The 27,473-nt window shown below is 39.6% G+C and overlaps 2 protein-coding genes across 5 annotated transcripts in view; both read right to left on the bottom strand.

Annotated features, from left to right (window-relative positions):
- The window catches only part of RWDD3 (RWD domain containing 3), a 104,080-nt gene extending 93,845 nt beyond the window's left edge, over positions 1-10,235 (bottom strand). For both annotated transcript variants that reach the window (XM_042997944.1, XM_042997945.1), the window contains exon 1: positions 10,137-10,235. The gene's annotated coding sequence lies outside the window, so the exon portion shown is untranslated. The remainder of the gene's footprint in view (positions 1-10,136) is intronic.
- An 11,064-nt stretch (positions 10,236-21,299) lies between these two features.
- The window catches only part of TLCD4 (TLC domain containing 4), a 97,295-nt gene continuing 91,121 nt past the window's right edge, over positions 21,300-27,473 (bottom strand). For all 3 annotated transcript variants that reach the window (XM_042997954.1, XM_042997955.1, XM_042997956.1), the window contains one exon: positions 21,300-26,430. In XM_042997954.1, the coding sequence (XP_042853888.1) occupies positions 26,112-26,430 (319 nt within the window). In that variant the 3' untranslated portion in view covers positions 21,300-26,111. The remainder of the gene's footprint in view (positions 26,431-27,473) is intronic.

The following is a 27,473-nucleotide window of genomic DNA, read 5'->3' as shown; positions in this document are numbered from 1 at the left end:
AAACACCAGGTCTTAGTTAACTCAAAATCCCTAAAGAAGCAGATAATAAAAGTGAGGCTGGAATTCCTTGAAGCTGCCTTTATTCTGAGAAAGGCTAGCTCCAATATCACCTCCCCACAGACACACATACATACAAAATCATCCCTTCTCACTTCCTTTTCACAGCCAAGGTTCTTATAAGGAATGTGCAGACTTAGTCTCTTCACCCTCATTCATTTTTCAAACCAGTGCAATCATGTGTCCACCCAACAATGACTCAAAGACCAAATCCTTCTTAGTCTCCACTTATGTAACCTGATAAAGACTGAAATTATTAATCACTCACCTCTATAAAACTCCTGGTTTCCTTACCACAGTCTCTCTTGTTCTCCTCTTAAACTTTTCTTCTCCTTTGCTAATATAGCAGGATATCTATCCTCTACTATTTTTATTTTTGCCTTTTTAAACTTGATAGAACTTGAGCTTCTGGATCTGGAGAAGGATCACTTGAGTAACCCTCTTAGTTATGCAAATATAGGGTGAGTGGACACCCAACATTCTGGAATAAGGGACTTTTTTTTTTTTTTTTTTTTGGTCTTAACAAAACCTGTCTCTCCCATTGGTGTGCTGAGCTGGTCATTGGGGAGGAGATGACTCAGTCCCTGTTAGAAACCTAAGGCCTTCTTGGAGAGAAGATATCAGGGCCCCATACTCCAATCTCCATGATTCAAGTGTAGAAAAACCTGTGAAGGGTCCAAAAAGGAACTGTGACCAAAGTCTGCTAGAAGAAGAATTGACCAAGGATTCCAAGAGCTGAACGCACCAGGAAAAGAAGATATATGTCAGCACAAAGACTCTGCTCTCTGTGCAGGGGCCTGGGGGTGGTAGCCTACTAAGAACTATCTCTGATTGCCACAGTTCTGTGGAATCTGGGAATGCAAGCCCCCATAGCCACCAAAGCCAGGAAATCAGGTGGTGTTGCCTGGGTAGCAGTCACAAGAACCAGGGCACCAGACAGAAAAACCAGGCTACCAGATGCATGTAACCCTCCCCTCCAGGAGAGAGTTGCACTCTGGAGCACAGCACAGGGAGAGTGTGAAGATAGTGCTGACCCTCTGAAGTCTCTGGAAGGAATTACAGTCAGCCACTAGATGGGTGTTCAATTAGAAGCCTCCTTCCCCACAGGCTGCAGCCATGATGATTAGCTAAGAAGCCTCCTTCACAGAAAGACCAAGCTCCTGGGTCTGCTGAGTCTTGCTGTGCTCTGGGGGTAGTACTGTTTAAGAATCCTTTCTCCCTTTATTACAGTCCTGTGGGACCTGTGAGCACAAGCCCCACAGGCCACCAGAGCCAGGTGATATAGAAGTGCCATGGTGGCAGCTGCAAAAATTGGGGTACCAGAAAGGGGTATGAGCTCCTTTCTGGGTGACACCAATAATTATAATCTCATGGGAGCAAGAACACAAGCTCCGCTGACTTCCAGAGCCAGGTAGCCAAGGCATCCCCCAGGCTGCAGCCACAAAAAAGCTCCCTTCCAGAAGATGCGAGTGCTCTGGAGCATGGCAAAGGGATAGAGCAAAGGTGGTACCTGCTAGAGTCCATCCCAGAGGATGCTCCAGCAGGCTCCTACATGTGTGTGTTAAGTTGGGTGGCTGACCTTCAAGCAGATGCTTTCATATGAGCCTTCTTCGCTTTAAGCCTGGGTGCAATCAGCTGCCTCTGAGCTGGGTTGGGCGGGGCTGGCCCTTTAAGAGCTGTTTCTTATATCACTTCAGTCTTGTAGATATTGAGACATGAGTCCCACTGGTTTCCAAAGTTAGATGTTCTGGGGACTCATTTCTCCAGTGCAGATCTTAAAAGTTAAATTGACTGATATGGGGTACAAACCCCTTGTTTTTTGGAGTGAAGAGGTTTTGAGTTTTCCAGGCTTTGAATTTTGTCCTGGTTGTGGGTCAACATGCTGAGGAGGGATTTATGGTGAGATTGTGTCCCAGTCTTTCTTATCTGCTTCAGTGTGGTTTTCTTCTCATTTGCCCAAAATGTAGTCATCACTCAGTCACACTTTAGGTTCTTTAAAGAGGAGTTGTTCCGTATGTAGTGTGTCTGTGGGTGGAGGTGAGTTCAGGATCTTCCTATGTTGCCATAATGAACTGGAACCAGGAGTCAATTCCATAGAAGAGGAGGGAACACTTCCAAACTAATTTTATGAAGCCAGCATTACCTCGACACCAGAACCAGACAAGGATGCCACAAGAACATGAATATAGATACAAAAATTCTTAATAATATATTAGCTAACCAAATTCAACAATGCATTGCATTAAAAGGATCACACACCCGACCCTGATCAACGTAATTTATCTCAAGGATGTAACAATGGTTTATCTTCTGCAAATCAGTGTGACACATAACAATAACAAAATGAAAGATAAAAATCATATGATCATCTCAATGGAAGTAGAAAAACTGTAGAAAATTTTATCAAAATTCAACATCCACTTATGATAAAAACTCTCAACAAAGCGAATACAAAAGGAATGTACCTCAACATAATAAGGCCATATATGATAAACCCACAGCTAATATCATACTCAATGGTGAAAAGCCTAAAGCTTTTCCTCTAACATCAAAAATAAGACAAGGATGCCCCCTCTCCTCATTTTAACATAGTGTGGGAAGTCCTAGTCAGAGCAGTTAGGCAAGAAAAAGAAATAAAAGGCATCCAAATTGGAAAAACAGAAGTAAAACCATCATTATTTGCAGATGACATATTATATATAGGAACCCCTAAAGATTCCATCAAAACACTGATAGAACTAATAAACTCAGTAAAGTTGTAGGATACAAAATCAATAACACAAAAATCGGTTGCATTTCTATACACAAATAATGAGCTATTAAAAAGAAAAGTTAAGAAAACAATCCCATTTGCAATTGCATCAAAAGAATAAAATACCTAGGAATAAATTTAACCAGGAAGGTGAAAGACCTGTATGTTGGAAACCACAAGACACTAATGAAAGAAATTGAAGAAGACACAAAAAAATGGAAAGATATTCTGTGCTCATGGATTGGAAGAATCAATATTGTTAAAATGTCCATACTGATCAAAGCAATGTACATATTCAGTGCAATCCCTATCAACATTCCAGTGGCATTGTTCATGGAAATAGAACAAATAATCTTGAAATTTGTATGGAACCAAAAGACCCCGAATAGCCAAAACAATCTTGGGAAAGAAGAACAAACCTGGAGGCATTATGCTCCTTGATTCCAAACTATATTACAAAGCTATAGCAATTAAAACATATTGGCATAAAAACAGATACATAGATCAATAGACACAATAAAGAGCTCAGAAATAAACCCATACATATATGGTTGATTAACTTATGACAAAGGAGCCAAGAATATACAATGGGGAGAGGATAGTGTCTTCAATAAATGATTCTGGGAAAACTGGACCACTTTCTTACACCACACACAAAAATCAACTCAAAATCGATTAAAAGACTTGAACTTTAGACCTAAAACCATAAACTCCTAGAAGAAAACATAGGCAGTAAACTCCCTGACATAGATCTTGGCAATAATTTTTTTGGATGTGACACCACAAGCAAAAGCAACAAAAGCAAAAATAAATTTGGAGACTACAAAATTAAATAAAATTGGAGACTACATCCAATTAAAAAGCTTTTGTACAACAAAGGAAACCATCAACAAAATTAAAAGACAACCTATTGAATGGGAGAAAATATTTGCATATTATATATTTGATAAACACACAAAGAACTCATAAACAATAGCAAAAAAAGAACCACCCCACAATCCAATTAAAAATGGGCAGAAGATCTGAATAAACTTTTCCAGAGAAGACATGTATGACCAACAAGTACATGAAAAGATGCTCAACATTATTAATCATCAAGGAAATACAAGTCAAAACCACCATGAGATGGCCCTTCACACTTGTCAGAATAGCTATTGCCAAAAAGACAAGAAATAACAAGTGTTGGCAAAGACGTAGAGAAAAGGAAACACTTGTGCACTGTCGGTGGGGATGTAAATTGGTGCAGCCATTACAAAACATAGTATGCAGGTTTCTCAAAAAGTTAAAAATAGAACTGTCATATGATCCAGTAATTCCACTTCAGGTATTTATCTGAAGAAAATAAAAGCACCAACTTGAAAAGATATATGCGCCACCATGTTCTCTGCAGGATCACTTATAATAGCCAAGATATGGAAGTAACCTAAGGGTACACTGATGAATGGATGAAGAAATTGGGGCATATATCCACATACCATGAATATTGTTCAGCCACAAAAAAGAATGAAATCTTGCCGTTTGTGATGATATGGATGAACCTCAAGGGCATCATGCCAAGTGAAGTTAAGTCAGGCAGAGAAAGAAAAATACCATATGATCCTTCTTATAGGTAGAATCTGAAAAACTAAATAACTAAAACAAGCTCAGAAATACAGAGAACAGACTGGTGGTTGGCAGAGGCGAGAGGTGGGGGATGAGAGAAAGGGGTGAAGGGGGTCAAGAGGTAGAAAAACATTTTTAATAATAATAAAAAATTATTCCAAGCTAATGGTATGACACAATCCCAGACAGAAGTGGGGTAGGGCCAGACACAGAGCCAGAGTGAATAAGCTCTTTGTAGGCTGGGGATCGGCTTTGAAATGGAGTAGAGCTTCCAGATGACCATTTTAGATCTCTGCAGGGCCTGGCCAAAGATTTGGGAGCAAGAAAACACCGTTGGTTGCAGCGTCAGGAGCGATTTGGAGAAAGTTCTTGCTGGAGACCAGCAGGGGTGAAAAGATTTAAGTTTAGCTTGGGTCCCGTGTTAGCCAGATGGTTCCAACAACTGGCGAGAAATTCGCCTGACGTTTTGTCATTTGGCAGCAATGGTGGAGCTGATCTCAGTCATTAGAGGGAAAGCCTATAGCTCTCCTAATCTAGTGGGAGGTGAGGGGAATGGCCAGGAAAGTGAGAAGCCTGACACACCTGGTGGAGAAGCAGCATCCAATGGCATTTTTGCCTCTTCCCCCCCCCACCCCCCCATTCAAACTACAATGAGAACTCACAGTGGAATATCTAAGAAGTACCAGGGCAATATGTTTTACTGCTGAGAGATCAAGAATGCAGGAGGAGGTTATGCCTGGCTGGCTCAGTCAGAGGAGTATGTGGACTCTTGGTCTCGGTGTCATGAATTTGAGCCCCACGTTGGGGGTAGAGATTTCTTAAAAATAAAATCTTAAGAAAATAAAAAGAAAAGGATGCAGAAAGAGGAGACCTGAACCAGAAAGTTGGTGAAAAAATAAACAAAACAGTTTATTCTAAACCTACCTCTTTGGCTCTTTTCTCTCTCCATAAGAATAACGTTCTACAAAGGAAAGGACTGATAAGTGCCAACTGAGCAGTACGTTGAGTATCTGTTTACTATAAAAACCTCAAAAGGAGCAGAGATCACAGTAGGTTGGAGCCACTGAGGAAACAGCGACTGAACTTGGTCTTCAAGGATGGGTAGGATTCCCATTAAGTGGAAAGGGGAGGAAAAGGAGAGGCTTGCTATGTGAAGGAAGATGCCATATACAAAGGAAGCGGAAAGCACAAGGCCACTGTTACTCCTGGTCTTAACAGATGAGAAAAGGCTCAGAGAGACTAACTTATCTAAGGATACACAGCTCATATGTTACTATGCTGGAAATTAAAGCAAAGCTACTTGATGCAGAAGTTCACATCTCTTCTCTCAGGAAAAGGAAAAGAAGAACTGGCATGTCCTGACACTACCCTGGGCACTGAATTCACTTCTTGGGTCTCAGGTCTCAGCTAGTATCTGCAGCCAGGCATCTCTCCAGCTTGCTGGCACCCTGGCTGCCTAACCCACATCTGGGAACTGTAGCCCCACAAAGAGACACCGAGAAGCTGAGAAACAAAACAAAACAAGACCAGCTATAACCTAGTGCCCAGTGTATGGCACTTCCGCGATCAGCAGCCATCGATCAGACCAGCAAGGGCATCCCAACATCGTCCATCAAACTGCAAAACCGGTCTTCAATGGTGATACCTGTGGACTCAAACGGAGGCAACCGACTTATCAGAGTCCAGTGTTCACTTGATTCCTGGGAGAGGATGGACCCACAAAGCTCCACGCTCGGGTTGAATCTGTACCTGCCATTATTGGACATTTTTGAGGAAGACGAGTATGGAAACTTCTTGCTAACATGGACTCAACTTATTAAATGAAACATGTGATCACGTTTGTAAATTTGTAAAGGTCACACCAGCGACACGGGTTTTGCTCTCTCTGCCTAACCCACAAATATTGCCATTTTGGAAGATTATGTGCTTCATCTAGAAAATTCCGTCTAGTCTGTCACTTTACTATCTCCATGTTATACGACTCTGAGAAAAAACACAAAGGTAATTATATTTTTCTTCTGAAATGTATTGAGAAAGAGAAAAGCAGCTCTTGACCTCCGGAAATTGGCCTGGTACTGTCAGCTAGGCCTTGGGGCTCTCCTGTTGCACATCAACAATTTCATAGAACGTCAACATCAGGCAAGGCCACTTTGTGACCATGACCATGAAGGACCATAAAAAAAGGCCACTCCGTAATCATGCACACAGACATAAACATTGTGCAAACCACAGAAATTACTAAACAGCCTTCTATCCTGCCTGATATGAATGACTGCTGCTTCTTTACCAATTATAGGCTAGCCTCCATCTAGTCTTCTCTCTCTTTTTTTAATGTTTGTTTATTTATTTTGAGAGAGTGCATGCATGTGAGTGGGAAAGGGGCAGAGAGAGGGGGAGAGAGAGAATCCCAAGCAGGCTCCACACTGTCAGCGCAGAGCCTGAAGCCAGACTCGATCCCATGAACCATGAGATCATGACCTGAGCTGAAATCAAGAGTCAGACACTTAACCGACTGAGCCACCCAGGCACCCCTACTCTTCTCTCCTTTTAGGTAAGATTGATTAAGATACTCAATCATGGAATTACCTGTTTCCTGACAACATCCAATCCTAAGCACAGCCCTACTTCCTCAAGTTCTCCCCACATCACTTAGCATAAGCCCAAATCCTATCATGTGGAGACACCCCACAGCTCCCCATGGTGTGCGTTCTTCCTTTCTGCCATGAGCGCTGCTAAACGATGGATTTTCCTGGATCTATCCGGACAAAAGAAAATTTTGGCCGGCTTGTTTTAAAGGAGAGTTCCAGATGGGTGTGTGATCATACGTAGCTCAACTACCAGCTCCCTGCCTCCCTTAGGAAGCATGAGCTCATGGGTGACATTGCTACCATGTAGTACAGGGCGGATACAGCACCTCGCACAGTGAGAAGACTCAGATGTTGGACTCATCCTGTGGAAGCAGGAGCCCACAGTTCCTTTCAGAGTATTTGTGCTTGTGTCACGTCAACTCCTTTGTTTTCTCCCCTCTTGGTAAAGCCTGCAGACAACATCTTTGTTCAGGTGGATTTTTTGAGGAAATGAGAGAAAGGCCAGGTCTCGCCTCTGAGTTCATTCCATAAATTGTGGGAAAATCTTTGGTTTTTCAGAGGCTACAGAATTAGTGATGTGTTTTGATCTAATTTTATCTAGATCTTGAGAGGGAAGAGAAGCTTTCTGTTGACATCTGGGTTGCACACGTAATCTGAAAAATAAGCTGAGACTTTTCGAACTACAGTGGAGAATGGAAATGGCTGTCACTATGCTATGGACTTTTTGAGGACGGACCATTCCCCCATCCTTGCTACTCAAAGTGTGGTCTAAGGTACCACAGCATTGGCACCACCTAGAAGCTTATTAGAAACAGGAATTGTAAGCGATGAATCACGGGAATCCACCCCCAAAACCAAGAGCACACTGTATACATTTTATGTTAACCAACCTGACAATAAATTATATTAAAAAAATAATAAGGGGTGCCTGAGTGACTCAGTTGGTTGGCTCAGGTCACTATCTCATGGTTCGTGGGTTCAAGCCCCGCATCCGGCTCTGTGCTGACAGCTTGGAGCCTGGAGCCTGTCTTGGATTCTGTGTGTGTCTCTCTCTCTGCCCCTCCCCTGCTCACACACACTCTCTCTCTCTCAAAAATAAATAAACATTAAAAATAATAATAAAATTTAAAAAAATAATGAAATAAAATGTCCTAAAAAAACCCCAAAAACAGGAATTCCAGTCAACCCCAGCACCAACCCTGTACAAACTACAGAATGAGAATCTGCATTTGAATAAAACCCTTGATTCTTTGTAAGCACAATGAGAAGAGCTGTGAGTCTGGTACTATACCTCACTCATTGTGGAAGGGAAGAAAAGTAGAAAGAAGGAAGGAAGGCAATCTTCCCTTATGCTAGGCTATTAATAAATGAGTATTTGAGGTCTTTAAAAATGGAGAGATGATAAGGAAAATATTTTTCACTGAAATTCATAAATGTTATCTAGTCCATAATATGCTTTTTGTTCTGTTTGTTCTCTAAGATCTCATATTGTTGCTACAAAACTTCTCCCAGCTGATTTTTTTAACTTAAGTGCTATTACGGATGAAGTAATACATGAAATCATCTTTTTCTATAGCTTACTTAATTTGACACAAAAATGCTGCCAACTTTGACTTAAGAAAAATAAGGGCGTCTATACTCTCTCTTTCTTAGCTACCCTGATCAGCACTGCAGTTTTTACATATTATGTCCCTTTGATAGCTGTTGTTGTTAATATTCTCCACCAGAGTTGAGCACCAACTTTCATTCATTTTGTTTTGGTAGAAAGTAAGGTGCCAAAACTAAAGTTGTACTAAGTCAATATTCACTTTATAATTTCAGCTCCCTCAACATTGTGAAATAAAATTACAAGCACCCTTCAAACTTTTTCGGGCTTTGGTAAAATTAAAGAAATGCTGGAGGTCACAATGACATTTGATAATGAACCTTGTGCTGAAGTAATCCTGTTTGTAGAAGTGCTTTGAGAATTCTAAGTGCTGTGCTGGCTCTCATCCTCCTCAGCAAAGATAAGAGAATGTTGGAAGTGCTCACACTCCAGTGACCTCAAGAGCACAATAAACAGAGCACTAGCCTGCCGGGGTAAAGCTTTACTTAAATTTAATTGCACTTCTCCTCAACGTTTGCTGAAGAGCAAGAAGCTCCCCCAAGATAGTCAACCATCAGCTATAATTTTTTTGTTTATTTCCAGGAAATCAAAAATTATGTGAGGGCCATGCAGCTTACAAATAATATTTATTATAGGAAATTTTTTTCCCCCATGGAATCTGTTTAGGATGTTTATTATTTAAATGTTTGTTATTTAAACCATTTAATCAATAGATTATTTAGTATTTAAATTTAAATTGTTCGGCATTCTATAAATGAATCCACCAGACTTGTACAGATTACCTTCCCTCAATATTTAGTGTGAAAGGTCTCCTTAGTCAGACTCTAGCCTTAGCTTTCTACCAGCAGTCTGCTCAAAATAAAGGATGCCCCAGGTAGATACAATTCCAAGCACACCAGAAAGCTTCATTCTTCCACAGAACCATAATTACACAATCACTATTTATCACTAACTTATTAAAGACTTTCCTTCCAACCAAAGTACTTCCCCACAATTAAATAATATTTTAAAATATTAGCTTGAAAATACTGTGTTCTGGGGGAAGAAGGAGAGAGAAGCTCTCCCTACAGCATAAAGTAAGCGTTTCAAGTGTTTTAGAACAAACTTTTAAATCCAATATTCTAAAGCCAAGGAGGGGTGTTGGTTCCCTTTTGGGGCAATGAATCCAAGAAGGCTCCAGCAGGGGATTTTGCTCATTATTTTCCCCCTAAAGGCTCATATTCTTTTATATCACACAACTGTTAAAACAACCATTGGGAGCACACATTTACATGGTTTTATTTTAAGTAAACTTTTTATTGCTGTATAGCATCCAGAAGTTTGCACAAATCACCTGAATTTTACCAAATGAACTCACTCATGTATCCAGCACTGAGATCAAGAGACGGAACACGGCCAGATCCCAGAAGCCTCCATCCTGCCCCCTCCCTATAATTACCCAGCCCCCATCCCTCTCCAAGGTAACTGTTAACATCATAGATTAGTTTTGCCTGTTTTAGAAATTTATGTAAATGCAATTATATGGTATTACCTCTGTATCTGTCTTCTTTCACTCAACAATAACATGAGTTCATGTGATTCATCCATATTATTCCTTGTAATTGTGTTCATACTTTGTCGTTGCCGTGTAGTATTCTATTGTGGGAATAGATAGCAATGGGTTTTCCATTCTATTATTGATGAAATTTGAGTTGTTTCCAGTTCAGGGCTATTATGAATCATGTTGCTACATATATGGTTTCAAACCCTAAGTATTATAATCAGTTTGAATAGGGAAGAGTTTGTCCAATACTTTCCTTTTCATCATTATTTTCTTCTAAAAAATGAAGCTATTGGATTAGATAGAGCAGTGTTGAACCTTAGAGGCAAACATTCTATAATCCTACAATATCTTAGGAATACTTTCTTCTTTTTCTAAAAAGTAGTCAGCTTACCAGCTGCACTAGTTTCTATTGCTGCTGTAACAAATTATCACCAATTTGGTGGCTTAAGGCAACACAAATTTGTTCCCTCATAGGTCTGGAGGTCAGAAGTCCAGAATGGGTCTTAAGGAACTAAAAGCAAACCACGGACAAGGCTGCATTCCTTCTGGAGGCTCTAGGAAAAACTGTTTCTTGCCTTTTCCAGCCTCTAGAGGCTGCCCATGTTCTCCGTCTCAGAGTCTCCAGCCAGTAATCCCATCCCTGCCATGGGCACCTCTTGTCACCTCCCCCTGCCTCCTTCCCTATACAGATCTTCCTCAATTTAGGATGAAGTTACATCCTGAAAAACCCATCAGAAATTGAAAATAACCTAAGACAAAAATGCATTTAATACTCCTAACCTACCACACATCGTATCTCAGCCAGGCCTACCCTCAATGTGCTCAGAACACCAACATTACAGTTGAGTAAAGTCATCTCACACAAAGCCTATTTTATAATAAAGTTGTGAATACTCATGTAATTTATCGACTACTATAAAACTGATAAACAGAATGACCGAATGGGCACAAAATGGTTTTGGTTGTTTACCCTCGTGATCACGTGGCTGACTGGGAACTGGGGCTGCCGCTGCCCGCCTCTCAAGAGAGCATCACACCGCATTCTGCTAGCCTGGGAAAAGATCAAAATTCAGAATTCAAAGCACAGTTTCTACGGAATGCATATTGCTTTCACACCATTGGAAGTTGAACCACTGTGAGTCAGGGACCATCTGTATTATAAGAACTCTTGTGATTACATTGGACCCATCTGGAGAATCCTGTATAATCAAGATCCTTAACTTAATCACATCCACAAAAGCCCTTTCGCTATGTAAAGTAACATTCACAGACTACAGGGATTAGGACATAGACATCTTTGGAGGGCCATCATCAGCCTACCACAACAACCCTCTGAAATTATGTTCAGCTGTCTCTACCCAGTACATTTTGCCCTTCCCGCTTCACCGAAGGAAAGCAGGAACTCAATGTCCTTTTATTCTGTGATCTCAACTCAAAAACATTTATAAATTACTGGAGAGTAGGGAAAGTAGGGAGTGAACAGCTGTATTGCTGTTTCCGTACCAACTGAATAAACTCTGATATACAGGGGGCATTCAGTGAGCACTGGGTGGTTGAACGACTGCATGAAGGACTATTCCCTACATCCTCACATCTTCTCACTGGTAGGTGAGAAGCAGCCATGTTATACTCATGGACCTGGGGATGGGTGCCTTCAGCTGTGGTTTTACTTCATACTCTGGTCTTAACCTCCACTTCCTCATCTGATGAATGAGGTGAGTGGCACAGGGAAAATCTAGAGTACCTGGCTAGCACTAATATTCACTTTAAGTGGAAACAATACTTATGATCTACTGTAAAGTGAAAAGTTGAGAATTCAAAATTCTATAAATGGTATGATTCAAACTGACTGTAAAACTATGTACCATAGTAACAAATGATAATAAAAGGGGAAACTGGGTTTGGGATACGTGGGCACTGTACTATCTTCACAATATTTCAATAAATTAAAACTGTTCTAAAATTAAAAGTTTATTTTTTAAAAGTTATTTGATGGAGTGCCTGGGTGGCTCAGTTGGTTAAGTGCCTGACTCTTGATTTTGTTTCAGGTCATAATCTTGTGGTTCATGAGATCAAGCCCCACATTGGGCTCTGTGCTGACAGCAAGAGCCTGGTTAGGATTCTCTCTCTCTCTCTCTCTCTCTCTCTCTCTCTCTCTGTCCCTCTCCTCACCCCCTCTCAAAAAAATAAGTAAATAAACTTTAAAAAGATATACTTTATATTTTTAAAAAAAAGTTGTCTAATGAGGAGACTGGACTTATAAACTCCTTGAAGCAAGGACCATGTTCTTCCTCATATTTGTTTATATAAAGCCCAAGACAATGCTTCAACAGAGTGACTAGTAAGTGATGAAATATAAGAGTATGTATTTTTATGGATTTGAGATTACTATAGACACAGTATCTAACAGTTATCAGAACCATGAAATAAGCTTTGCTGTATGTAAAGACCAATCGGGCTTGATGAAAGCCCTGGTCATTAAGGAATGGGGTCATGGAGTAAGTTTCAATGTATAGAGATTTTAAAGAGATGCATCAGAATGAAGAGTGAAGGAGGCCAGAAATGACACATGTAGTTTGGACAAGCATGTTTAGTTATTATTTTATATTTGAAGAAAATTTTAAATCCTGGATGTTGGAGAGTATATGGAGTATATATGTCCCAATCTGGGCACATATATGAAAGTGATGAGAAAATATGATGTGATCATGTGTGTAGATATTTAAAGTTTGAGAAATAGTGGATTAAATAACTGGGTTTCCCATTAAAATCACCTATTATTACAAAATAGAGCTACTTATTAAGCATCAATGACCATGAACCTCACTGTTTCCAAATCCACTGATTAGCTCTAAACTACTTACATAATTCCAATCCTAAACAATTACCTGTATAAAAGCCTAGGTGATGACAAAAAAAATGCATAGAAAAAGTTACATTAAGGAAACATTTAAAACATTCATCATGGGGGGGGGGCCTGGGGGGCTCAATTGGTTAGAAGCATCTGACTCTTGATCTTGGCTCAGGTCATGATCTCATGGTTTGTGGGCTGGAGCCCTGTGTCAGGCTCTGCGCTTGACAGTGTGGAGCCTGCTTGGGATTCTCTCTCTCCCCCTCCTCTGCTCAAGCATGTAGTCATGCCTCTGTGTGCTCTCTCTCTCTCTCAAAAATAAATAAATAAACATTTTTAAAAAACAAACTTTCCCACATTAAAAAAACCAATCGTGGTCATTTTTATGCGGCCATACCATGGATCCCATTTCTTTCTCTTTTATTTTAGTAACCAGGCTTTACTTCTATCATCAAAATAAAATGAACATTTTAGAAGCATTTTTAAGAGTCTACATGAAAAGATTTTTTATTGTTGGTTTGTGATTTGCGCAATTAATATTACACATATTCTATATGTATATGAACATTTGTAATCAGAATTTTTCAAAGTGTTTAAAGATTTCTTGATTTCCCCTCTACCCCTCCCTTCAAACATATTCCTTCCTTGGTCTTCCCCATCTCAGGATATACAGCCATCCTCCCATTTGTTCAAGCCAAAATCATAGGGAATCATCATTTATCATGCTTTTTTCCTTACCTCCCCACAAGTCTGTCAATAACCGCTGTCAACCCTACTTCTAAAATATACCCCGAATCTGTTCATTTCTCTCCATCTCTACTGTCAGCACTTTAGTTTGAACTAGTATTTTACAAAAATCACGAGTTGCAACCCATTGATGAGTTATGAAATCAGTTTAGTGGGTGACAACCAGTATTTCTTCTTTTACAGTGAAATCGAAAAGAAAATCTCAGAGCACATCACTCATGGTAAGGGGACCGTCTCATGAACTTGTTGTTTATGCATATGTGTTTACGTACAGAGTCATAACATAGAATATATGTCTTCTTGGGTATTGTGCTAACAAATGTGCGAAAGCCTGCATGTAAGCCGCAATATTTCTCCCCTGGACTGCTTCCAACCTGGAATGCTTCATCTAAGCATGATGAGAAGCCAAACACCTTACAATGGCCTAATGGCCCAGTATGATCTGGTGCGTGCTTACCTCTCAGACCACATCTTATCTCTCTCCTCCCCCTCACTAACCATACTCCAGTCACAGCGACTTCCTTTAATGAAACACACCAAAGCATCCCCACCTCGGGGACTTTGCACTGGCTATTTCCTCTGCCCGGACTGCTCATCACAACACTTGGTCTTAGTACAAGGGTCATCTCCACAAAATGGCCTTTCTAAAATGCCTCCCAATCCCCACTGTCTTTTATTTCTTTCACAGCACCTAGCATTGCCTGAAATTACCTTGTAATTTCTTTTTTTTCCGGCTTGTTTACTGCTGTTCTCCAGTGGCTAGAATGTAAGTTCTAAGCAGGCAGAGCCTTCCTTGTCTACCTTGTTCAGTGATGTCCTCCAAAGCCTAAAATAGAGCCTGGCACATAGTAAGTGCTGACTAGATGTTTTCTGATCGCGTGACCTACTATATGTGAAACACTGTGCTAGATCTGGGTTGAAAGAGGAAAGGAGACATGGCCCATGGAGTCGCTTGACATATATATGCTTTGCTGCTCCTTACCTCTGTTCCCTGTGGAGAAGGACCCGACAGTTTTGTTCACTGTTTATACCCTCTGCCTTGCATGGTACCTGGTACCTAATGTGTAAGTGTTTTTTAAGTGAATGACTGAGACCATGAACTTGTGATGACTCCAATTACACAGGCTTTCCGGCAGGTCTCTGGAGCCTGAGTCAAACATAGAAAATGTAGGCATTTGGTTAGATCCAGGATAAGGATATTTAAGAGTTGAAGCTAATGATTGGGGAGTCACGAAAGGGATGGACAGTGGAGTGTAGACTTCTTTCTGGCTTCGCAGTTTTAATATTTTTTTAATGATTTTGAGAGAGAGAGAGCAAGCAGGGGAAGGGCAGAGAGAGAGAGAGGGAGACAGAGGATCCAAAGCAGGCTCTCAGGCTCTGTGTTGACAGCAGACAGCCCAATGTGGGGCTTGAACTCACGAACTGTGAGATTATGACCTGAGCCAAAGTCGGACACTTAACCAACTGAGCCCCCTAGGCACCCCAGGGTGCCTCACATTTTTAATACACAGCTTAGATGCCTTACTAAAAAGAATGGCCCAAAGTTATAAATAAAAGTATTTTAGTCATTTTTAAAGAAAAAAATTAACATACTGACATATTCATTTTCTCACTCCATTCTTTAGAACATAAATCCTAATTAGTATTTATTTTTACTCATTAGAATGCTAAGGAATCATTCGCATCTTCCCCTAGAGCAATGCAGATTTACTTATTTCATTACTTTTCTTCATGACATGGTGTCTTAGGGTGTAAAAACCTGGAGTGGATCTTTACTATAGATTATTCCATTACCAGTCAGCTGAAGACCAATAAAGTTACAGGAAACAACTAAGTGTACCGCCCAACTAAGTCACAGACGATAAACATTGTTAAAATAATTTCCCCATCCTAGTTGATCCTGGACTTCACTCTGCACAGAGCCCATCAAATAGCCCTAGCAGGCCATGATGCTTAGAGTCACTAAGAACACAGAAATCTTATGGAAAGTCTGATTTACCCAGTACTGAGTCAACCAAGGTAATTGACCTATTAGTGGTAGACTGACTTCTCAAGATAATTGGAGGATTCAGATTTTTTGTTTTGGTGAGACAGGAAAAAATAACTTACTATTTACATTTTCATTGGTTGTCTCTTTTCCTTTCTGATTATATTTTCTTGTGGGAAATAAAGAAAATGGGTTCCATTTTTGGATACCATGATCAAGATGTTTACATCTTTCAAAGGTTAACACTGGGAAGAGTATTTAAAAAATCAACTTGGCTTCAAGTATAGTGGGAAAGTACATCATTAAAACTTTATCTCTTTCCCCTAAGAATCTCGAAGCACTCAGCAAATATTATACTCAGCCTCTTTTGGCTAGGTTCATCGATTGCAAGTGATACCATCTCCTCCTGCAAGTGGGGAAGAAGGAGGCATAGACAAGGGGCCTTACTCAAGGGCACACAGTCACAATCAAACTTGAATTTAAGCCACCTCCAAAAACTTATCCAACTGAAACCAATATTCTAGAATTGCTGGCTGATGGGAATTATGCTCATAGGCTGCCCAACCTCGATTCCAATTACTATTATCATAGGATGTTGGAATTTGAAAGAAAAGGGCCCTTCGATTCACCCAGCCGAACTCATCACCTGACAGATGAAAACCAAATGTCAAGAAGGTGAAAACACTTGCCTAAACTGGTCACTAGCAGGTGGTGAACTGGAACTGGAATCCAGGTTTTCAGACTCCCAGATGAAGTCCTTCCACCGTGCTACTCAAAATATGAAAGCCTGTGCAGAAGTCTGAGGAGGGCTGAGCTCCTACTACTTGCCCTAGCCAGTGGGGGTGGTGAACTAATGTCTTTGATCTTTAGGCTGACAGAAAACATAACAGCTTGGCTATGGCCGTAGAAGCTTCCCCAGGACAGAAAGTTCTGAGATCCAGGCTCAGTCAAGAATGAATTTATTTATCCTGGTTGTTCCAGGAACTCACTGGGCAATCTAGCCAGTGCTTAATAAATACTAACATGATTTAATGAGTGTATTCCTCTTAACTCTATCTGGACGTGTTTGTTTTGTTTTTAGTGGAGAAAAGAGGAACGGATTCTCTTAGCATGTGTCTTGAGGATACGTGGGTGACAGATTTGTGAGAGTCAAGGCCCTCTAGGCTACAGGCACAGCAAGTGTGCAAGGGTGTGTGCAGCTGGCCGAGCAGGTGCAGGTAGTGGCACCCGTGTGCCGGAACCTGGATGGATAGGGTGTGGCAAGATCACGGAGAACTTTAAATTTCCTTGTAGGAGTTTAGACTTGGGAGGAGAGTATTCTCAGAATATTCAGAAATTCTGAGCAGGGCTGTGACACATATTGAGGATGTGTTTGAAAGTGAGTCAGTCAGTAGCGTGTGTGACAGATGGGCAGGAAGAGAGTGTGTAGTGGGAGAGACCAATTAGGAGACCGTATGGCAGTCCAAGAGGGAACGTTTTAGAGTGCTTCTCCGTGTCGCCTTCCTGGCAATTCATACACAGAAACTGGAGACCTAACACATTCACAGCAGCCTCCCTGTGCCTGCTCCAGGTTATACCGGCTTCTGCTCCCTGCTTTGAACCTTGCCCCCCCCCACCATCCAAAGACCACTGCACCTAGGCAGTTAACACCCCCCCCCCAAGGCTGCAGCTCTCTCCATCTGCAGCAGCCCCCAACTACCGGACCTGCAGCCAGACTCTCCAGAAGGGGCCTTAGTACGATCTAGAGATGATACCCAGAGAATAAGGCCCCTGGGTATCATCTCTAGGCTGTACCCAAGCTCTGAAAGGACCATGGGGAGACTATGGGTGACAGTCAGGAACACAGAACACACAGATATGAGGGGTCAAGGCAAGGCCATGGTTCAGAAATGAGAAAAGCAATAGAAACTACAACAGTGAGGCATTTTGAGAGACTTCTTCTTTCCCCCAGATTGAATTCTTCACATTGCCATTATGTTAGAAGTCCACCCCAGGCTCCACTCTGCTCTTCCAACTACTGTACCTTGCCCTTCCTCATTTATAGAAAAATGCCTCAGTCCCTGACTTCCCTCTTTCCTCTCATCCACAGTGTCCCCTTAAGAGCTGCCGACAGTAGTCATTCTCCAACCTCCAGCTGAGTCCTCGGCTCCCCACGTTCTGACATCACATCCAATGGCATCTGTCACCTCCCCGCTCCACAGCCTTAACCGTCAGTTCCGTTCAGTTTTTCTAAACCATTCTGGTTCTCCTTTGCAATATTTACCAGATCTGGCCCTTTTGTTTTTCTTCCTTGTCCAAGGGCACACATCAGGCTTAACCATTTCACCGTTGCTTAGTCAATTTCTCCATTACTGCCTACTTCTCTGTACTCCCATCTGAGAAACTCTCTCAGATGTTGTTCCAATCACATTCACTAAGCCTTAAAGCTACACTTGCTCCGTTCTAATTGCTTTGTTTCGAATTAAAGCTCTTACTAACAGGATGGGAGAGTTGGAAGGAACATCAGAGATACTTGAAACATGATTTTACAGATCACAAAACTAAGACTCTCAGAAATGAAGATACTTCTTCACCGGTACCTTGGGCTCTCGGGCACCTCACTCTTTGCACATTGCTCTTTTCCAGTTTACAATTCAAACAAAATCCTACCCTCTTGTGCCACATCCATTCAGACATCCTTTCTGTACACAGCGCAGTATACTTTTGAAACTGCACATTTCATCTTCTAAAACCTCTCATGATGAACCTGACAACACAAATTATTCCACAAAGCTTAATCATTGGGCATAGTTGGGTTTTTTGGTAACTACAACAGACCAGGACTCAGGGTCTGCTGTGGGCTCAGGCAGTCCACCAGAATCACTGTTCCACTGGGATGCCTGCTCAGTCCTGCCTCTGCATGGAGACATCCGTCAGGGGCACCCGGGTGGCTCAGTCGAGTTAAGCATCTGACTTCAGCTCAGGTCATGATCTCGCATTCATGAGTTCGAGCCCCATGTTGGGCTGTGTGCTGACAGCTCAGAGCCTGGAGCCTGCTTTCAAATCTGTGACTCCCTCTCTCTCTGCCCCTCTACCGCTCATACTCTGTCTCTCAAAAAAATAAATGTTAAAAAAAATTAAAAAAAAAGAGACATCTGTCAGCAGTGGGTGACACACTGCTAAGATGGAAAGATGATAGATTCATGCACACACACCATACCTGCATGTATATGCATACACAAAGACAAATACCATAGGATTTCACTCATAAATGGAATTTAAGAAACAAACCAGATGGTTACCGGAGTGGAGGTGGGTGGGGGGATGGGTGAAACAGGTGATGGGGATGAAGGAGGGCAATTGTGATGAGCACTGGGTGTTGTATGGAAGTGATGAGTCACTAAATTCTACACCAGAAACCAATATTACACTGCATGTTACCTAATTGGGACTTAAATAAAATTCTGAAGGAAAAAAGGCATATACAATGAATGTTCATATTGCAATTTAATGAAGAAAAGACAAAAATTCTTGTAACGTGTACATGAATTTCACCGTAGTCACTTTTGAGAAGTTCGTGTCACCCAAAATGCAAAGCTTACCTGCATAGCATTTTATTACTTTGTTTTTCCTATTTCCTGAAGTTTACCTCTCTTTTTCTGTCATTCTTTCCAAATTTCCATCTATCCCTGAACTTTATACTCCCTAGAAATGCAGCCCATCATCCATATTACATTTCATTTCTCCCTACAAGTCCTCTTTGAAAGTACTGCCCGGGTAATTTCTGGAGTGGTATAATTGGGTAAGAAGACAAGACTAGACGTGGAAGAATTTAGCAGGAGGCAGATGAACAGAGGAAGGGGCTATTTCGCCAAGGTGGGAGTCAGGCTCCAAGCCTAGTAGCACTGTGCCATAAGCAACCATGGGCTTCTCAAGCAGCTGCGAAGAGTCTGATTTGTGAGGAGCATCTAGGAACAGATTATCAGTTACTAGAATGGGGGGAAATTGCAAATTTGCCAACTTGCTTATTTTGTGCATGTCTAAGACCCGTGACAGGGAGGGAAAGCAGTAAGTTCACTTTGGTAAAGACTAAGGAACAGGAAATAAAGGGTGGCTCATCTTTGAGACCGCCTGAGGTGTGAGAGAGAGAGCACCCATTTACACTTGCTTCGAGGGGTTTTCAGTCCTTGTAATTTTACCTGTGGCCTATCTCCACTAACAGCTGTGGCTGCTATTTTAATTTTGAAATTCAGCTGTTCCTTTGCCAGTCTTGACACAACATTTTAGGCATGTTCTGAAGCATGACTCATGATACTCTTTCCAAAGGCCAAACCACTTCAGTATTCTATTCAATTAGCTCTCTGCTTCCTGATCTACTGGATATTCTCGGACCAAGATGCAAGATTAAGGCCAGGGGCAATTTGAGAAGGGAGGAATTTCAGCCAAGACATTTGGCAAAAAACACTTGAGACCGCATGAGAGGCCTAAAGGACATGGGGAGGGAGATTAAAAACATAACTGCCAAAGTTTTACCTAATCTAAAAGAGCCTATTGATTAGATAGCGCCATTCCTTCCATCAACAAGCATGACTATGCTGTCTGCTGGGCCTTCTGGGTTGTTCCAAGGCGGGGACCTCAGGGAGAGAAGGGAGGGAGCAGAGTGAACAAGTCCTATAAGCATTGAGAAGAATAAATAGGAGCTTTAGGATTCAAGAGCTAGAAGAGAGGATTGGGTTGGAGGAAAGTAATTTTTCTCATCAATGTATTCATTAATTACTATTAAAGTGTACACTTTGCAGACTCGAACTTTTGCACTAAATAACTGTGGTTTTATTAATTTTCTCTCACAAAATACAAAGCTTCGCACCACATTAGTGTTCTAACACAAGAAAATCTGAAGGTTTTCCTTGGGAGGTGGGATGATTTATATATAGGATATTGATTTTATACACATTCTTAAAATTCATATCAAATAAAATTGTCATGATAAAGGAATGCCAACCTTGTATAACATGCAGGTTATTGCTTAGAAGTTGCATATACCTTAAATTGGCACACATATAAAGTATACAAACATTTGAAAATGTTAAGGGAATTACCTAGAGATATTAAGTAATCCCCTCCAAATTAAGCACAACCAGAGACGAAAGTAAAGAATACTAAATTGCTATTTTAAATGCTGATAAATCTGAAGAACACTGATGTGTAAATTACCAAGTCTCACATTTTGTAAAGAAAACAAAGTTCTTCATTCAGCCTTATGGAAATAAATTAGAAGGTGTGTTCTCAAAGTGTTAAATGTATTTTGAAAGACTTCCAAAATCGTTCTAACAATTAAGTAGTAATGTTGTATATATTCCCAGAAAAAAAATTGTATATATCACTATGGCTATCACATTTGCTGCAATTTTCGAGTAACTTTTTCAAACGAAATCTATGTCTAAAGGTTATTTTTACAAATTCTAATAATTACCAGAAAAACCTCATAACCATCCTAGTTACAAGTCAGTAAGAGAATATTATCTGTGCAAAAATTCCTTAAGTAAAAAGCAGATATGACCACACTAGAAGCAAACCAAGCAAGAAACAGAAAAAATATAGCATATTTTATTTACAGTTATATTTTCAGGCTTCATTAACCAAGAAGCAGCAAACACCTAACGCGCGCTTAATTACAGAAAGAATTATGTAAAGATATAAAGAAAAACATATACAGATGATAATTAACGAGTTTTTAGCCAGAGGTATTGTATTTCTATCTTTATGATTTAGAAATATTTCTCATTGTTTTTGGTCTTATATATAGGGCCTGATATCAAAACTGTCTACTGCTCAAGGGAATCAGTGTAAACATTTTCAATGCAAACAACCCAATCTTTAGCAGCTAGCCTTCAGTTCTTCATTGTTATCCAAAATATCTTCAAATACAGGTACAACTTACTACCAAGGCTATATAGAGGCAGTTGGAAGTCTAGGCTGGAAAGGGACAGGGCTCAAGTCCTTGGCTGTTGCACTTGTAAAATATGCTGAGTAATCCACTTGCTGGTCAGCTTGTTTTTAAAGGATACACGACCATAACTAAATTTGGTCAACTAAAGAGCAGGACTCAGTAACGCTGCCAGACACCTCAGTTCCTCCTCTTCCAGTCATAGGGTCTAAAGAAGAGCATTTAGATAATGTGCATGCCTGCAATGACTCCCCAGCTGAAACGTATTCTAAAGCTCTTCCTGCTGAGCCAGTTTAAGAAAGAGACTACAGATGTTTCTCAATAAAACTATAGTCTCATTAGCCTTGTCTCATCTTGTAACAAGTGTTATTAAGTACTAAATGGCTTCCGATAGCCTCTTAGCAATTATGGTTTGTCTGATTCCCACTTAAACTTACTGTAATGCTTCGCCCCCACCCCCCGCCCCGGAAGAACATGCTTGAATACTTTGAAATTTGCCACAATAGGCTGGGAAGCTTAAGGGCATGGGGAAGCCTCAAGAGTTGACATTGAAAGGTGTTGGCATAAGAGATGGAGGTGCCGATAAAATCGTCAGGGTGTTAAGAGGAGGAGATGGAAGGGCTGGGAGGATTCAGAGAGAAACTTCTACATGATGGAGGAGCATCATGACTTTTAAGGGAAAATAAGTCGTGGTGTCTCCAACTCCAGGTCCTGCTGGCTTCCCACTGTTCTCACACGTACTACGTATGTTTCGTGTCAAAACTCACTTTCGGTAGCTTTAGTGTGCCTGTCGTCAACCAGCTGTGGGTAAGGCTGGGTGGTTTGTGCGTGTGCCCACGGTCTCCAGACACAGGAGGGGTCTCACTGCTGTGCTGGTTCATAACTGCGGAGAAACACTGTGCCACATTTCTGATAAAATTCTACGAGTTTGCTTCTTCTGGAATTCAAAACATATAAATGCATAGTCTTCCATGAATATAAGTGATGATGTCAACAATGACATGGACTTTTCCATTTCAAGCAACAGAGTAAACCACTGATAAGCCAATTCATATGTATATTTATGTATTGGAGTTAAGAGTAACCTAGAAACAGAAATTTGTTCAAACGTTTATTTTAATAGTGTCTTTTGGAACATGTTTATTTCCCTCAAAAGCAAAACAGAACATGAATATTACAACTCTCCCCTAGACATCTCCATAAGACTGTTTCTAACGCAGGATGACAAATGGTGTAACGCATAAAGCTGGCCCTTCATGCCCGTGAAGGGACGGTTCTCCAAACACCGGATACACCTCCAAAAAAGTATCCAATTTAAAAACTGATAGTTTAGCAAACGATTGAATCAAGTAGATTAAAATTTAGAAAAGGATTTGATTCAAACACCCATATACTAGGCAGTTTTTAAAACTAGACCTTTACAATAGTTCTGGGGCATCCACGGTGTATCAGTCACCCTTAGGAATGGTGAAGACATTATTATTTCTCTTAACACAGTGCTAGCCCATGAAACAACAAAACCAAACAGGTGGAATAAAACAGGTGGAATAAAAATTGCATCTTAACTCACTATAAGGTATCAAGACACAACTTATGCAGGAGTTATTTTTTTTTACTCATATGTAACTCCATTTTGAGTTTTAAATAAATGCAAACAATACTCACTAGAAAGATTTTCGACACAAGAATGCAAACTCTATGAACTCAAACTCATAATTTTTAAATTCTCCCAAATATCAGATGCAGAATCTATGATCTTGCATGCTGATTTTCATTCATTTCTAAAATTTTGTAAGAATCGTTTATTTTTTTAGACTACTACATGTTCAAAGAACATCTTTATAGTTACAGGTTGTCACTAATCTTTTTCTATAAAAATAGAGTTGCTTAAAAATTTATACCAATTTGCTTTTATGTTCTACAAATATTTTAATAGAGTTGTTAAATATCAGAACGCCTAATAGAATCATTTAAATTAATCCATGTAGTCAAAATATTTAATATGTAAAATGTCTAGCAAAAGTTTGTCATTTAATAAATGAAAAATTCATCGTTCAATAAATGATATGTTCTGTCTTTAACGCCTTGTATCTTAGGTAGGTGGACACAATCCTAGAAGAGCGAAGTATAGTTCCTATGAAAATCTGATTTAAAGTAGCATGGCAGTTTGCAGTGTCTCTTCCATTTCATGTGCGTTGTGAGAGGAAACATGGAGCTTCTACTTTTGGGTATTGAATCTGGATGTTGAATTAGCTGTCATGCAGCCAGCATAAAATAAGAATTGCTGACCAAGGGAATGACAAACTTTAGTTCAAAGCATTGCTATTTTAAACACACTTGCTCACTGAGCAGCTATACTGATGAAAAGTACTGTCAATGAAAGTAAAAATGAAGTTTTAAGCATGAAGTAGCAAGCATAAAAACCCAAACTACTATATGGAAACTCACTGAGCAGTGAGTTTTATATTACAATACATTGCAATATATTGCTTTATACTGACTTCATTTTGTGGTGGGTTTAAAATCTGTTCAGAAACTATAGAAATATCCAAAGAGTCAAAAATATTTATTTCAAGTTTTGCTTCTTTCTAAAGGAATTGATTTCCAAAATAGTTTTCTAATATAAATGTGTTCCTTTTAAAAAGTCAGTTTTCTTGCAAAAGAGCAAGAAAAGAACAAGATAAAACCATGTGCTTTCCTACCCTCTCTAAACCACCAATACACATTTAAGTGCCTATGATGTGGAAGGCACAAAATTTGGTAACAAATTATGAATGTAATATCAGTAGCTTTAAAAGCAAATACCTATACTTTACATTACTTTAAGTCATTCAAAAATAAGTATACCTAGTATAAGCTGATCAATTTGATTTTCTCACTGACTGAGATTTCAATTACCTTCTTTAAATGGTCTAAAACTTATCAGGCTCTATCTGCATTAGACAGCCAGATCAAATCAAATCAAATCAAATCAAATCAAGTCAAATTAAATCAAAGTTGATTCATCATAACATGAACAATGAAAAGAGAATCATTCTTCTACCAACTGAGAAACTGAGTGGATTCGATCTTTTGGTTTGGGTTCAATTAAATTCAAGTATCTGTCACTGGTTAAATTTCTTTTTTTCTTACGTAAGAACAATCATTAAAGTCAAGTACTTGAGAAAAATAAAGGCAATAATAGATAACTATATAATTCTATATTTGGGTTGCAAGAATCAAAGAAAAAGCAAACATATACTTACACACACACACACACACACACACACACACACACACACACACAAAACCCAAAAAACAAAAAACCAGAGTCCCTAGTCATGTATTATCGCATAAGACAAGAATATTGATGATCAGAATACTTGGATTAAATTAACTATTTTTTTTTCCCTGTACTTTAGGAAAGATAGAAAGTCAAAGCACTCAAAATATTGACTAAGCAAGCATGGGTGTGAACTGTGAGTAAAATGTGAATACTGATTTTTTAGAGTTTTGGTCTCATCAAGGAGAGGCCTACCTTAGGAGCATGATATATACATACTGCATAACACTTTGGTGCTGATGATGTTGGGTTCTGAACTTAGGGGAGGTTTTGCAAATAGAAATCATATTTTTTTTTCATGGAAAAAGTGCCAGGGAAACTGAGACAGCAGTGTTAAAGCTTTTTTCTTAATGATTCCTCTTATTAGCCTAAATAGTCATCTACAACATGCATTTTTAGAAAGAGGAATTCATCTCTCAAGGAGCTCTGAAAGATCTGTCTTAAGCCTTACTACAAATAAAAAAGCAGTACTTTGATAAAATGTTAAAAATAGAAATAATAAAGTGAGGTCTGAAAAATCGAAAAATGAAAGAAGTATTTTCCATGACTGAACTAATTAAATATTCCCAAAGCAAGCAAAATACTTCACCATTAATAGATGATAGAATATCTAAACAAAAAAATACATTATTACTAATAGCCTAAGAAAAAGAACAGCTCAACAATTCAGAAATTAAACCCTCCACAGGTATTGACAGCCATAGCACAAAATGAGCACAGTACAACGAAAGGTTGAGAGCTATTTACAAATTTAAAAGCAGTTTCCATTCTTTCAGAAAACCTGGTGACACAAAACAAGCGCATCAAATTAGAATAGTCATCTTTTCACAGAGAAAAATACCAATGCAGGTTAACAGATTTCTGGAACGATTCGCCACTATATTTATAATTTTTTTATTTGAACCTTTAAGATTTTATCCATGCTTATAATGCAGAAGAGAATCAGAAACGAAATTTTGGACTAAAAGCTAAGTTTTAGTTTCTCTTTTCTAAAGGTTAAAAAAAAAGAAAGCACTGAAACCCTCGATAACAAGTATAATTAATAAGAAGCACAAGAACATGCCGAGAATTCATCCTATCAGTAGATATAATGCGGGTAGTAATAAAGTATGCTTATCAATAGCCAACTTTTAGTCAAGTTTTCCATTCTGAAGACTACTTTTGGCTTTCTCTTGTCTGATGAGAGAGATGACTTTGACGCAACCTTTTGTAATTTTGATCATCCACATGACATTCATCACATCCAAAACAATACAAGTAGAGATCCAGGAGCATTGGGTTAAAAATCCAAGCCTTATGTAGGCTTCTGTTCCTAACACAGAATAAATGTAGCCATAAAAAGGAGGCATCGAGACAATCCGCACGATGAAGAACACCACTGTCATGAGAATTCCATTGATGACGTTAGCCTTGGAAAACTTAGGATACTTCAGAGCTTCAAAGAACCACCTGGAAAAAATTTTTAAAAGCATCACATTTACTCTGCATCGCTGAGGATTAACCATTTTAATTTTAGTTTCCAGTTTTTAAAATTCAGTGAACATCCCCCTAAGATTTATATGGAGAGGCAAAGGGCCTAGAATAGCCAACACAATACCGAAAAGGAAGAAAGTTGGCAGACTCATACTACCCACTTTCAAGACTGACTTGCTATATAAAGCTACAGTTATCAAGACAGCATGGCATTGGTGAAAGATCAACAGTGTTAGCTTGGAAATAGACCCACAGAAATATACTGAGCTGACTTTTGGCTATGGTGTAAAGGTAATTCAATGGAGAAAGGATCATTTTTCCAACAAACAGCTGGAACAAATGGATGTTCAGATGCAGAAAGATGAACCTACACAGAGACCTCACACTTTGCACAAAAAATAACTCAAAATGAACCACAGACATAAATGTAAAATGAAAAACTATGAAACTTCTAGAAGAAAACCCAGAAAAAAATCTGCATGATCTGAGGTTTGGCGATAGTACTTTAGATATAACACCAAAAGCATAAACCGTGGGGAAAAATGTTGATAAGTTGGACTTTACTAAAGTTAAAAACTTGCTCTGTGAAAGTCACTGTGAAAGTCACCCATACACTGGAAGAGAATATTTCAAAATACATACAGGATAATATACCCAATGTATGAAAAGAACACTTACAACTCAACCATAAGGCAACAACCCAATTAAAACATGGGCCAAAGACCTTAAACACCTCATCAGGGAAGATACACAAAAGGAAAATAAGAATATGATAAGATGTTCAACATCATTGGTCATTAGAAAACTGTAAATTAAAACAATGAGATACTACTGCATATTTATAAACGTAATTAAGATCCCAAAATCTGAAAATCCCGATTGCTGGCAAGGATATGGAACAACAGGAACCCTCAAGCATTGCTGGTGAGAATAAAATGGTAAAGCCACTTCGGAAAACAATATGGCAGTTACAATGCTAAACATATTCATAGCATACAACCCAGCAATCACACTCTTAG

Source organism: Panthera tigris, chromosome C1, assembly GCF_018350195.1.
Source record: "Panthera tigris isolate Pti1 chromosome C1, P.tigris_Pti1_mat1.1, whole genome shotgun sequence".
Taxonomy (NCBI): Eukaryota; Metazoa; Chordata; class Mammalia; order Carnivora; family Felidae; genus Panthera; species Panthera tigris.
Note: the sequence above shows the minus strand (reverse complement) of the source record. Positions and strands in the feature narration are given on the sequence as shown.